The following is a 13,652-nucleotide window of genomic DNA, read 5'->3' as shown; positions in this document are numbered from 1 at the left end:
CTTTTTCCTCACTCCTCTTCCTTGTTTTTTTCTCCCTCTCGATTCCTTGTCCTGAAAATTGAAAATTTGAAAAATGGGTTTCCTATTCAGAGCTCTGCTTTTAACTCTGTTTTTAGTTTCCCACCAAACAAAAGCACAGGAATTCAATTCCTCTTTCTCCTCCAATAATGCTTCTTCTGCTTCTGCTACCAGCACTGCTAGTACTACCAGCTCAGTCGCCAGAAAGCTTGCAGGAAAATGCAACTGGTTCCGCGGTACATGGGTCTACGATGCTTCTGCTAAACCATCCTACTATTCCTCCACCTGTCCCTTCTTAGATCCACAGTTCGACTGCCTAAAGTACGGCCGCCGCGACACCGCTTTCCTCAAATACAGATGGCAACCCTTCTCCTGCGCCCTTCCCAGGTACCCCATTCGGTAATTCAGCGTTAGAGGTGTACAACGGGCCTAGCCGGCAGGAATTGAAATGGAAACTCGACTAAAGCCGAGCTCAGTTGTCTGTAATTTTTCTTTAATAATTCGGACTACTCAGTAGTACGAGAAACGATGGGTCATGATTAATTTGAGGAAATACTATTTTTTTGTGCAGGTTCAATGGGTTGTATTTCTTGGAGAAATGGAGGGGGAAGAAGATCATGTTTGTGGGTGACTCAATGAGTTTCAATCATTGGGTGTCTTTAACATGTATGCTTCATGCCTGGGTGCCAAATTCCAGGACTTCATATGTTAAGACAAATAGTTTATCTGCCGTCACATTCCAGGTAAATTCTAACTGCTTAATTTCTTTTTCAACTTTTTAATTTTTGATTGTGTTTAAAATGGCTCTAAATAAATAGAATAAAATCATTAGATGGAATAGTGCGCGCATGTTTTGTCCCTTTTCACCTTTAGCTTTTAAGAAAAAGTAATTAAAGTATTTTTCCCTTTCAAACTCTTTTTTTTATTTTTTATTTTTTGGAAGAAATTGAGCTTAGTAAGTTTTTAGCCAGTCACAATCTACGTTAGCTGGATTTGCATGATTGGATTTTGACGGTGGCAGTCTAACTGTTTACATATCGATGCAGTACATACATTAGTGTACTGTAGAAAAAATCCGTCATTCGTGCTACTTCTAGTAAGTATTAGTATATGATTGACACGAGGTGGTGAGATTTATTGAGTTGATTATCTTAGCCAATGTGTTGTGCGTGTGTGGAGTGCAGTGTGTGAAAGCATTGAAAAGTGGAGCGTGATTGGTGCTTATCGCCTTTTCACTGTGCCGAGGGTTATGCCAGAGCTTGTATTCTTTCTTATGTGGGAAATATAAACAAAAAAGCATTTGCTTGCTGTGTCTTTTTGTAGAAATTTCAAATGACAATGACATAAAAAATTGGTTAAGAACTGTTCCTTTAAAAAACATTTTTATTCAACAGCACTTTACTTGAATCATGAAATAATAATTTGATCCAACCCTTACAAATAAAGGGCTCTTTTAAAAGTTATAATAATTGGATCTAAAAAATTTGAGCCTAAAGGTCAAATGATCCGAACCGTTAAAATTTGATCCAACTGCTACAAACAGGAGATCCCTCTAAAAGTTATAATAATTGTAATCATTAGATCAAATTTCAACGGTTCAAATCATTTGATCCTTAGGCTCTGTTTAATTAGATCCGAAGAGGATCTGGCTTCATTTTTTACTAACTTTTTATGCCAAACATAATTAAAATTGCTTTTGATGATTTAAAAACACTTGCAGTTATTTTAAAAGCATTTCTAAACAAGTACGAATGTTATATAATTGACTACATTGGATTACCTCTTAATTTATTTTGCATTCCAGGACTATGGAGTACAAATACTGCTGTATCGCACGCCATACCTGGTAGATCTTGTCAACGAGAACGTGGGACGAGTGTTGAAGCTTGACTCAATTACGAATGGCAACGCGTGGAGAGGCATGGACATGCTGATCTTCGACACGTGGCACTGGTGGACGCACACCGGAAGAACACAGCCGTACGTTCCTAGCTAGTATCTAATCTCTCTCATGCCATCACATGCACTGTTTTGCTGTTTTTTATATTAACGTACAAGAGTACTGCAGATGGGACTACCTGGAAGAAAGGGGTAAATTGTACAACGATATGAACCGTCTGGTCGCATTTTACAAAGGAATGACAACTTGGGGCAGATGGGTCGACCAAAATGTCGATCCTTCCAAAACCAAGGTCTTCTTCCAAGGCATTTCTCCTACCCATTACGAGTGAGTAACTCCATCTTCAAATCCGCTTTTGTTCTAATGCTTTTGAAGATCAGCTTTTCTTCCCTACGCATGTGGGTTGTGTGCATGCATGATCCGGATGAGCGTTTTGGACAACGTGGGCGACGATATTTAGTTGCAATATCATCATATGCGACGTCCAAGTCGCTCTCTGAGTCATGCACCACCTATGCGCACGACCCATTTGTGCATAGGACAAAAACTATTTTGAAGATATTTGACAAGTTATATATTGTCCAACAGACTCTTAAAAGGGAATGAAAAATAATCAGGTCCTAATTACCTAAGACGAGCCATTCATCGATCATTACCTACAAATGGCAGTAGACAAGTGTGCAAAAAGACTTTTCTGTTTGTGTTTTTAATGAGTTATTTTGCGCATCTCAAATTGTAATTATTATGTTTTTTTAAAGCCAGTTTGTTTTGTGAAAGTAACTTATAAGTGATTAAGTGGCAATTACTAAATTTTATTTGTTTGTGAAATTAATTAGGGGCAAGGAGTGGAATCAGCCAACAAGATCATGCGCAAGTGAAACGCAACCATTCTTTGAGAAAAAGTATCCAGCAGGAGTACCTTTGTCTTGGGTTGTAGTCAACAAAGTGCTGGCTAGGATTAAGAAGCCAGTCTATCTTCTCGACATCACGCTTCTCTCACAAATCCGCAAAGATGCACACCCATCCAAGTACAGCGGCCACCACGGCGGCACGGACTGCAGCCACTGGTGCCTTCCCGGTCTGCCGGATACTTGGAATCAGCTCCTCTATGCTGCTCTATTTGCTTGAAAATATTAACCGCCATTAGCAATAATGTTGTATTTCATTAGTCATTCGTTCCTGAAAGAAACTCTCATTGTTTCAGGAAAAAGTAGGGTTTTTTTTTTTCTTTGTTTTCTTTCTGCATTTTACTTGTGCATGCATTTGAGCAATAAGAGGGTTCGGTCGTGATTCAACTGTATATTTACTTCGTTTGGAATACAGTTTAATTGATCCCTCAAATTAGAAAAACAAATTTGGTGGTCCAGCATTTTGCATCATCTGTTTGGTGATTCTTTTTGGGCCTCATGACATGTAACCGGTTATTAGTTACTAATGTTTATTAACTAAGATTTTATTATTAGTTTTTAAATTTTGATCGAAGTTCTTAGTATTAATGTAAGACTTTTTAGCTAAAATGGTCTTTGAGATTTGCATAACTCATTACTTTGGTTCTTGAGATTTGAAATCAATACAATTAGTTCCCAAGATTGTTTACCATCAATTATTTTGATCATTTCGTGAAAAATCGCCATTAAAATGACAAAAATACCTTCAATTTTTGTCAAATCATTTTGGCCTATTGTTTATTAAATTAAGTGTAATTTTGACAATTGAATCCTTATTTAACATAATGTTTTACGAAATGACCAAATTGATTGATGATAGACAATCTCAGGGACCACTTCTAATGATTTTAAATCTCAGGGACCAAAGTGATGAGTTATGCAAATCTCAGGGACCATTTTAGCTAAAAAGCCTTAATGTAATAATGAATTTACATGTCAGTTACATAATTTTAAAAATAAAATTAGTAACTGATTTAGGGTTTTAATACTCACACCTTTATTAAAGTCCTAATTAATTTTCAATTCAAAACATTTCTAAAATAAAATTAGAATAAGTTTGTACCTATTAGTTTTTTATAAAAAGATTTCCAAGTTTTTAAAATATACCCTTTCAGATAAAATTTTCAATTTTTTAAATCTACCCATTCTTAAATATATTTGTTATCGTAAAATGTACTATTTTTTTTTTATACAAAACCATTCAATATTTTTTCTAATCCATTTTTTAAACTTACATGGGTACATTCTTTTTCATTGATTTGAGAATGTGTTGATGTCAAGTTTAATTGAAAAAATTTACTAATATTATTAACCTAATATCTATTTTTTGTGGTTTTGAAGAATGTGCCATATTTTGGTTCAATAATTTTTTTGTTAATTTTGATAAATGGATCTATGTTTATGTGTATACAATAGATTGGAGAGTATAAATTATGTTTTCACATTTTTAATCCCACAAATTATGAAGTTTATTTAAAATCTCATTAAATAAACAATTAGAATTTCATTTTTAATTTAAAAAATGCAGTAACCTTCATAAAAAATTAAAAATACATTATTACATTAATGTCAAAAATTTTCATAAAAACTAAAAACCATTAAGATTTCAGCAAAAAAAACATTTATAATTAGAAACGGCATCTAAAGTCTCCCTGGTAAAATTATCACTTGAAAACATAAGTTAGATTACATTATATTGTGGTTAATGTTGGAACTTGGTGATCGGTAAACTATTGCTCTGATTGTTTGGGAAGAGTGAAATTGGAATACTAGGATCTATCATCCTAAAAAGTATGACGAAAACAAGGGAATAAAAAACCCAGATAAATGAAACCAGAACTTCATCAAATTTACCAATCAAAAGAAACTTAATCTCTTTCGATTGATTTACTCAGTCTTTGTTGGTCTGCAAGGTTATGCACTTAATTCAATTCCTCCAACAATATCATGGTAATGGTTGGAATCGTAAACAATTCCATATACTTCACTGAAAAACTAATCCAAGGTTAACGAAAATTAAGACAATAACTCATCTAAAAGAAGGAAACAAAATTTTCTTTTTGGAACAAATAGATTGTCATGATTGTATAGTTATGCTCTTCACCACAAAATGTCGCAAGTTCTCAAATGAAACAAATAGGTTTTCCTGTTTATTGGCTTCCGTTCTTGGTCTGAGGTTAATGAAAATTAAGAGAATACCACATCTAAAAGGTAAATTGACATTAGGGTTGTGGTTTTTAATTGCATGTCTCGTTTGTGCCTCTTTACTAGTTTCTTGATGCTTATTTTTTCACTTATTCCAAGTTAATTATCGGTTTATTAAAACATCGGTTTATTTTATGTTTTAATTTTTAATTAATTTTATGAACTTACTTTGGAATAAGTGAAGGGATAAGTGTCAAGAAACTAGTAAAGAGACACAAATGAGACATGTAATTAGGGGAGAGCAAATCTTTAGCTGGTTAAAGGGATAAGTTTCAAGAAATAAGTAAAGAGACACAAATGAGACGTACAATCAAGAAGCAATAAATAAAAAGACACAAATAAAACATGTAATTACGGGACAGCAGACCCTTAGCCGGTTTACTAACTATTATAAATTATAATATGTAGAGGAAACCTAATTTGAATAGTCATATGTACTATATATATTTAATAGTGTATTGGAAAAATGAAAGCAAGCATTCGTTTGAAATATCATCTCTAAATGCATGCATTTGGTACATAGATAGCTAACTGAACTGATAAGGATAAAGGATGGATTGAAGTGCCCGATCCTTATTCAACACATACTGAAGAATTTGACATGCGTGGCAGCCCAAGGCTCTCCCTCGTGTCAGTAGACATAGAGACAATGTTGGGTTGGATAACGCAAACCTGAAACAGTTGGACGTGTGAGTTGCTGGGTAGCATGGCAATCTGACTCTCAAGAACAAACGTGTCAAGAAGCCACCACTTGGCACTTTCCCACCCAACAGTTGTCGCCCTCCATGCATGGACGACGTCGTTACCCACCTCCTCAGCACCGCCATGGCTTCCTGCTTTTAACCCCAATCCGGCCCAACATCACTCTCCACTTCTGAAACGCCAATCAAATCTTTCTAGCGGAAAAAAAAAAACCCGAAACCCAAAATCTCTGTATTGAATGTAACCTGATCGATCGTGTTATTGCATTGAATACGTATTGTGTGTATACATATCAAACAGCTAGCGCTTTGGTTTGAATCAAGAAAGAAGGAAAGGAAGGAAATGGCTTCCGAGCAGCAGCAAAGAAGGGAAAACACAACGCCGGAGAGGGAGGTGCACATAGCGAAAGACAAGGTGCCCAAAATGACTACTCACTTTGAGGCTATGACGGTACATGTTACTGATACGAGTGCAGGCAGAAAAGACACTCCTCTCGACAGCGGCAGCAAGCAGTCATCGAAGGACGAAGGCGATAAAGCAGCCTCGATGAGGAGTGGGAATACGGTGGGCGATGTGGGAATGGGGAAAGCAAGAGAGACTCATGAGATCGGGTCTCATAAGCTCGAGTCTCTTAAAGATACTCAGGCGTCGGCGAGGGAGGACAGACAGAGAGAATCGCAGGCAGACAAGGCGAGGACAGAAAACATGGTGGCAGACAAAGAAGCTGAGTCTAAGAAAGAGAGCCGCCAACAAGGTGGACCTGGAGTTCCTCAGTCTGAACAGAGCCATGAAGATAAAAGTCAAGGCGGAGGTCAAGCTCATGGTCAACGTCAAGGTAGTGGCCCTCAGTTTGAACAGGGCCATGAAACTAAAAGCCATGGCGGAGTTCAAGGTGTAGCTCATTCATTTGAACAGCGCCATGAAGGTAAAGGTCAAGGTGGAGGTCAAGGCCAAGGTCAAGGTGGAACTAGTCAATCTGTTGGGAAGGTTGAAGAGTGCCATGAAGCTCAAGGTCGCCAAACTACTGGGAAGGTTGAAGGGCGTCAAGGAGGTCAAGGACAAGCCCATGGTGGACGGCAAGGCCAATCTTTTGGGAAGGTTCAAGAGCGTCAAGGAGCCCATGGTGGAGGTCAACAACAACGAGAAGGCAGTGGTGGTGATCGCGGTCATCAGACAGTTGGGAAGTTTGAAGTGGGTGGGGAAGAAGAGCAGGGTCGGACCGATAAAGGCCGAGAAACTAGTGAAGTTCAGAAAGAAAGTAGACGCACACAAATACACGAGGGTGTGGAGAAAATGACTCTTACCGGGGAAGACAAGAAGCTGCAGGGCCAAGAGGAGGAGCAGCAAGGTTCTAAAGGAAGACGAGGCTCCGAGTCTGAGATGAAAAGCACACAAGAGAGAACCACTACTGAAGAGGAGACTAAGAGAATCAAAGAAGAAGAGGGTCGACGTCAAGGAACCAAACAACAACAACCATCTTTGGAAGAAATCTCACAGCTGAGAGGCACAGCTCAGCAGAATTCTATGGAGGCGATAAGGGCTGCAGAGGAGCGTTACGCCAAGGCTAAAGAGTCGGCCAGGAAAGGGCTTGGTAGCGCAACCGAGTATGCCTCAGAGAAAGCTGGACAAGCTAAAGACACTCTCCTCCAAGGAGCACAAACTGCCAAAGAGAATCTCACTGGTGCAGGCAAGACCGCCGTCGAAAAAACAGCTCCACTAGCGGGGAGAGCCAAAGATGTTGCTGCCTCCGCCGGTCAGACCACTCTGCATTACGTGGAAGAAGGGGCTGTGAAGGCCAAGGACAAGACTTTGGAGGGCGGGAAGACTTCGGCGGCGTATGCAGGTAATGTGGCAGTGGACTTGAAGGACAAGGCGACTGTGGCCGGTTGGACGGCAGCGCATTACACCACAGAGGCTGCAGTGGAGGGGACTAAAAAGGCAGCGAAGGTTGTGATAGGGGCAGCTGAATATGCTGGGCATAAAACAGTGGATATTGTTTCGAAGCCTTTGAGTGCGGCTAAAGATGCCGCTGCGGTGGCTGGGGAGAAGGCTGAGGAATATACCGCGAGGAAGAAGGAGGAGGCGCAGAGAGAACTGGAGGCCAAGAGATCAGCTGAAGAGCAAAATAAGCAGCAGGTATATATTTGTCAAGAGTGCTATTTAATTAAATACCGCTCACCGAATAGCTAAATTGATTCAAGTGTTAAAAAAAAATTATTAATTAAATTACAAACAATTATTACCGGCCTTCATTACCGATCAAGCGAGAGATGAGTTGTTTGAATGTTTTATTTTACTTGAGACAGTCTCTCCAAGGAGGAGAAAGAGAAGGATCCGAATGGGAGCAAGGCACGACATGGAACAAGCAAGCTCATGAGAATGTTAGCGTTCAGGGGATTCGAGGAGAGGGTGACCGATCATCTGAAAAAACTCAGGTACGGTTCCTCTTTTGAATTACATGAACATGACTGTATATACATCTAATATATATTATCGATGCGAGGAATCAAATAATTAAAATTTGAGCTAGAAATATTAGTTTATTAAGCTGGTATTTGAGAGGAGAGTTTAATGGGTTGATTGTACTTGAATGATAATCAGGGTTATCAAGGTGGACAGGAATCCCAGAATCGATCTCAGGGCCTCGTGCGAGGGGCAGACACGAGTCGGGATCAGGGCAGGGATGAGAGTTGGATGAAGTCGCGGAGCGGTGGCGCTGGGGCAGGAAGCAACGAGGAGTACATGATGAGCATGGACAGCTCTCAAGTGGGAGAGGGTGGTGAGGGGGTGCTGGGAGCAGTCACGGAGACTTTACTGGAGATTGGTCAGACAACAAAAGACATGCTGATCGGCGGGCAGCACGGAATGGAGGAGGAGGAGGAACTGAGTGGTGGCCAGGAACAGCAGTGGAAGACGTCGACGGATGAACGGAGCAAGCAAGGGATGACCAGGAGGAATTGAGGATAGCAAAGCAAGCAAGGGGTGACCGAGTATGAATGCACGACTACTTCTACTCTCGGTTTTGGGTTCCACTTTTCGGTGTAGATATTTTGCAAGTGCATAAAAGGCAGATACAATATATATATATATATATATATATATGTGTGTGTGCGAGTTATATTTTGTGTTAATAATTTGGGTTTGGTTGATGTTTTTGATGATTAATTTTGAGTGTTTATGTATTAAAAACCACCTTCCTTACCTTGGAATCGTGACGATTCGTTGTTGTTGTTATTTTTTTTATTTTTAATTTTTACTTTTATATATTTTAAATTTCTTTATTGAAATAGGGCAAAAGCCCACACAGAGAAATACGCAAGAGGGTAGGGCCCAAATGAACTAGCAAAGTGTGTCGAACAAATGCAAGCGAAGGCTGTGAAACAATTGAAATAATTATCCGTAGTCTCGCCCTTGCAGCCCCACACACCAAATGAGAAAGCATACAGGAAGCCACGTTTTAAGATGTGTTTTATAGACGAATATCGGAAGACATGAAAGTGAGTTGCATCGCGACTTTCTCGAGTGTTTCAAGAATATTTTAACCATTTTTCTATAAAAATACGAAAGAAGTATCGAATCTTATAAACCGTTATCCTTTATACAAAACATAGAATAAAATACTCGGAGTACATGTTCTCTCAGGAACGTGTTATGATATAGAGAAAAGAACGTGTTACGACACTGATACATCAAACCTAACTTAATTTCATTACGTTCTAACATGAGGCGCTAGACCCCTTTGTGCCGTCCGACTACTTGCCTAATTATACTTAGAACATTGGTCACAAAACAATGAGTGATTCGCTTCCACAATAATTCTCTAGTAAGCGTTAAAATTATGCCAAACTACTTGCCTAATCATACTTAGAACATTGGTCACAAAACAATGAGTGATTCGCTTCCACAATAATTCTCTAGTAAGCGTTAAAATTATGCCAAACTCAGTTTAGTAAATTAGGCCTTTTCCTTTCGAATTCTCTGGTAACCTGTTTAGCAACTTACAAGAATTGAGTAAATTGTAGCAAAAATTCCTTAATTTTAATCTAATTAGAGCAATGATCCATCAACTAAAAATTCATTACCATTGGTTCCTCAACTCATCAAAACATGCAGTTATGGTTCTTTTCGTCAACACATTAGAACTTCCATCAAAATAAGTTGCGTGTCATACATTTGAGGTTGAATCAATGGGCAAATATGAAAAATTAAATAAAAAAATTGTATTAATGGTCCCTCAACTTTAATCCAACTAAAGAAATAGTTCCTTAACTTTAACCCAATTGGAGTAATGATCATTCTAACATAACTCATTTTGATATAATTCTTACGGAATTGACAAAAATGACCATAGTTACACGTTTTAATGAGTTGAGAGATCAATGATAATGAATTTTTAGTTGAGGGAAAATTGCTCTAATTTGGTTAAAATTGAGGGACCATTGCTATAATTTACTCTACAAGTATTTTGATTAGACCTGACATTCATGTCGTGTTTTCTATATTCGTGTCGTTTTCGTGACATACCTGATATCTTAATAGGTCATGTCGTGTGACATCCATTAAAGTAAAGGGGTAACATGACCCAACCTCAAATCGACCCGTTAATATTATTAGGTAATTGACCCGACCCATTACCCATTAAGGAAAATATATTTTACATTAATAAATAATGAAAATGAAAACATAATTTGACCCCTAAAAATTTGAAAACATAATACTAAATTTTTCTCTATATATATATATATCACATTATCACATAAATATTATTTCAAAACATAAAAACAACATTTGTCTTTTAAGTATTACATACCCAAAATAAGAGTTTAATGAAAAAACATTAGTACATTACTACAAGATACCAAATGGGTAAGGTTTATTTTAAACTCCCTTAAAAATATTATTCATGAGAGTTCGTTTTGTATGGTTTTAAAAATTCAAACAATGATATACTCATTCTTAAAGCGTAGAGCATTTGTATATTATTTTTTTTTCACATTTTTCGCATTTGTAAATTACTTATTATATTTTTTTAATGTGGTTAATATTTTTAAATTACTTGATGTTTTTATTTTTAATATGTTTTATATTTTTTAATCTCACTCTTTGCTTATCTTATATTATAAAAATAAATAAACCTTAAAATTAATTTATATAAAACAATAATATAATAATAGATATTTTAATATACGATATATACGTATACCCTATGACTATTATATTTTATAATAAGTTCTTTTTTAGTAATTAAAAAAAATTAAATTCATCAAAATAATTTTTTTCTTAACAATCAAACATTCAAATTCTCTCTCTACACCCTCAAATTATCGATTTTGCGAATTCGGTTTTCAAGTTTTGGTTCATCTGATCAGAAATATACCTTCAAAGAAATCATGAATTCCATGTTCAGTTCGTTTGATGCTTTGTGTGCTGAGTTCTTGGGCCAGAGGGTGAAGTCCTCCTTCCCCATACAGCAGCTGAAGAGTACGTTCCATCAAATAACACGATTAGTACAGCAAACCAAGAGGGAAATATGGAGTCTTTGCCGGAGGCTAAGAAGCAGAGCCGGAGGTCGCCGCCGAGGTTCGCGGTGGAGCTGGATGGACTCAACTGCTTTGAGAACTGTCTGCCGCTGGAAGTCTAATCCCAGATTATATTTAGATTGTTATACCAAGAATAAGAAAAAGAAAAAAATAGTGTATCGAAGTAAATGTTAATATGATAAACTACAATTCTATCAAAAAAATGAAAAAAACAAAAGAGTATCGATGTAAATGTTAATATTATACTCACATGTCATTCTCTGCTCTCGTGTAAACTTGTTAAGAATCCATTATTAACGAATTCTTATCGTGTGATCCGATAAAGACACGATTAATTATCGTATTGATTCGAAATTCGTTACTTTCATACCATTTAGTATCGTGTTAACGAATCGTGTAACAAATTTCCTGGTCTAATTTTGATACCACCATCATTTGACGGTAATATATGCTGTAACGACATCTAATGAACATGCGACCACCGGATGACAGTAATGTTTACTTGTAAATACTGTAGCTTGTGCCGCAATTTCGGTTAGAAACAAAAACACTCATACAAACATACATAAGCATTCATTCATTCATTCACAATGAAATATGTATCTAAGAAAGCGACATATAGTAAAAATAAAAATAATAAAATTAAAAGAAAAAAAAGTGAGTAATTGCAAGTATCAAGCAAGCAGAGGAGAAAGAGAGGAAAAGATGGAGAGATTAACAGGGGATTTGAGAAGTGAACCATTCCATCACATGAATTGGAGCTTTCACCAACTGCAGAGCCAGCTCCACCATCACCGTCACGCACAAGCAGCACGGGCATATGCACGTCAGCAACAACCTGCCACCCACCACCGCCACCACGACGGCACCGCCCACCACAAGCAATAAATCAGATCACAAATTCAAAATTCAAAGCACCAAACAATCAGTCAATCACAATTTGAGATAACAAGATGAGATGAGGTGATCGATCGAATTGCAAATTGAAAATTTCAGAGAGAAATCAATGAATTGGAGAGAGGAAGAATAGAAGGAATCATATTTATACCCGACGATCCAGATGACGATGCCGACGACGGAGATGAGGAGGGAGAGAAGGGCGAACGGAAGGCCCAGTAGAAAGCCCAAAGGCCTGCAATCACCCTCTGAAGAGCACATTTTCGAATTTCTCTGTCTCACTTCGTCCGCTTGATTTCTCCGATTTTGCTGCTTCTGTTTCCTTCAACAACTGCTTCTGCTTCTGCTTCCTTCCACTACTGTTTCTGCTTCACCCTCACGCACTTCAATGTGGCAGACAGAAAGAGAGGGAGAGGATAAGGGACAAACGCTGAAAGACTTCGATTCCGTAAGGTTAATGGACAAAGACTTCGATTCCGTAGTTGGCGACTCACGGCACGTGGCGTTTTACTGGGAATCCGAATTTTTCATTGATTTTTTATCAATAATAACCAAAATTTAATACTAAATTTCATAAATGTTACTTTTTAGAAAATCTTTCAAAAAGAACAGAAAATCCACTTAAATAGACTTAAATACCCTTAAAATTAAAATCAAATAAACATAAACTAAAGAATTCTGGGTTAACCAAGAACCAAGGATCATAAGCAATACGATCTGCACAACCCTCATCCATATCATTGTTCCCAACCTCCTTGTCGTACCCACCACCAACAAAAGTTGTTGCCAACAATGAAGGTACCATTAAAAGCCCTTCTCATGGGTATAAGACTGTGGGAGCAATCAATCTTTTTCTCTCACTGTCTTCATCCTTGGCTCAACCATATGGAAGTACATGATCCATATTTGTTTAATGAATTGACCAAATAAAGGCCTAACGTTTTCGAAGCGCTGTCCCGAGCAACCGAGCTTCAACGCTAGTAGTAATAATGGGGATCAATCTTGTGGCAGGAGGTAAGAGTAAGAAGATGAAGCGCTGTCCGATGATATCTATCTCAAGCTTCTCGCCCATTTGTATCGTTTTCTTGTCCGAAGGACTAGAAGCAAGTTGAATGTTGTTGTTCTTACATGTTTGGTCATGAGCAAAGTCAACAAGGCACCACTTTCTCTCTCGAGGTTGATTAAATACATGCAAGGAAAGGATAACAAGATTGCTGTGGTTGTGGGGACTGTCACCGACGACATTAGGGTTTATGAAGTTTCACAATTGAAGGTTACAACATTGATGTCCTAAGAATTCTTGAGAAGTAGTGAAGTACTTCTATGTAGGTGGTTTTGGATTTTAAGGGTATTTAGGTCTATTCATGTGAGTTTTATGTTATATTTAAAAGTTTTTATAAAAAGCGATATTCATGAAATTGAGTGTTAAATTTTGACTATTAA

The 13,652-nt window shown here is 37.6% G+C and overlaps 3 protein-coding genes across 3 annotated transcripts; 2 read left to right on the top strand and 1 right to left on the bottom strand.

The window, feature by feature from the left end:
* The first annotated feature begins 29 nt into the window (after positions 1 to 29).
* On the top strand, positions 30 to 3,281 carry LOC137708661 (protein trichome birefringence-like 39). The gene is made up of 5 exons (XM_068447783.1): positions 30 to 405; positions 590 to 761; positions 1,823 to 1,998; positions 2,087 to 2,245; positions 2,755 to 3,281. The coding sequence occupies exons 1-5, from the start codon at positions 74 to 76 to the stop codon at positions 3,044 to 3,046; spliced, it is 1,131 nt and encodes a 376-aa protein (XP_068303884.1). The 5' UTR covers positions 30 to 73; the 3' UTR covers positions 3,047 to 3,281.
* A 2,698-nt stretch (positions 3,282 to 5,979) lies between these two features.
* Positions 5,980 to 8,852, top strand: LOC137749188 (seed biotin-containing protein SBP65-like). Its single transcript, XM_068489305.1, has 3 exons — positions 5,980 to 7,908; positions 8,079 to 8,207; positions 8,374 to 8,852. Exons 1-3 carry the CDS (start codon positions 6,115 to 6,117, stop codon positions 8,731 to 8,733), a joined length of 2,283 nt encoding a protein of 760 aa, XP_068345406.1. The 5' UTR covers positions 5,980 to 6,114; the 3' UTR covers positions 8,734 to 8,852.
* Positions 8,853 to 11,863: 3,011 nt separating this feature from the next.
* LOC137709548 (signaling peptide TAXIMIN 1-like) lies at positions 11,864 to 12,604 on the bottom strand. Its single transcript, XM_068448631.1, has 2 exons — positions 12,361 to 12,604; positions 11,864 to 12,150 (listed from the first exon to the last, which is right to left on the bottom strand). The coding sequence occupies exons 1-2, from the start codon at positions 12,468 to 12,470 to the stop codon at positions 12,027 to 12,029; spliced, it is 234 nt and encodes a 77-aa protein (XP_068304732.1). The 5' UTR covers positions 12,471 to 12,604; the 3' UTR covers positions 11,864 to 12,026.
* Positions 12,605 to 13,652: the final 1,048 nt, after the last annotated feature.

This window comes from Pyrus communis, chromosome 11, assembly GCF_963583255.1.
Source record: "Pyrus communis chromosome 11, drPyrComm1.1, whole genome shotgun sequence".
NCBI lineage: Eukaryota > Viridiplantae > Streptophyta > Magnoliopsida > Rosales > Rosaceae > Pyrus > Pyrus communis.
The sequence above is the reverse complement of the archived record's forward strand: the minus strand, read 5'-3'. Positions and strand labels throughout refer to the sequence as shown.

What these genes read in the sequence shown, in the direction of transcription:
- LOC137708661 (XM_068447783.1), top strand. Translation starts at nt 74, where the DNA reads ATGGGTTTCCTATTCAGAGCTCTGCTTTTAACTCTGTTTTTAGTTTCC. An exon ending in TATCTGCCGTCACATTCCAG is followed by an intron (nt 762 to 1,822) that starts GTAAATTCTAAC and finishes TTTGCATTCCAG; the next exon opens with GACTATGGAGTACAAATACT. An exon ending in ATTTCTCCTACCCATTACGA is followed by an intron (nt 2,246 to 2,754) that starts GTGAGTAACTCC and finishes GAAATTAATTAG; the next exon opens with GGGCAAGGAGTGGAATCAGC.
- LOC137749188 (XM_068489305.1), top strand. Translation starts at nt 6,115, where the DNA reads ATGGCTTCCGAGCAGCAGCAAAGAAGGGAAAACACAACGCCGGAGAGG. An exon ending in AAGAGCAAAATAAGCAGCAG is followed by an intron (nt 7,909 to 8,078) that starts GTATATATTTGT and finishes TACTTGAGACAG; the next exon opens with TCTCTCCAAGGAGGAGAAAG. An exon ending in GATCATCTGAAAAAACTCAG is followed by an intron (nt 8,208 to 8,373) that starts GTACGGTTCCTC and finishes AATGATAATCAG; the next exon opens with GGTTATCAAGGTGGACAGGA.
- LOC137709548 (XM_068448631.1), bottom strand. Translation starts at nt 12,470, where the DNA reads ATGTGCTCTTCAGAGGGTGATTGCAGGCCTTTGGGCTTTCTACTGGGC. An exon ending in ATCGTCATCTGGATCGTCGG is followed by an intron (nt 12,151 to 12,360) that starts GTATAAATATGA and finishes GGTGGGTGGCAG; the next exon opens with GTTGTTGCTGACGTGCATAT.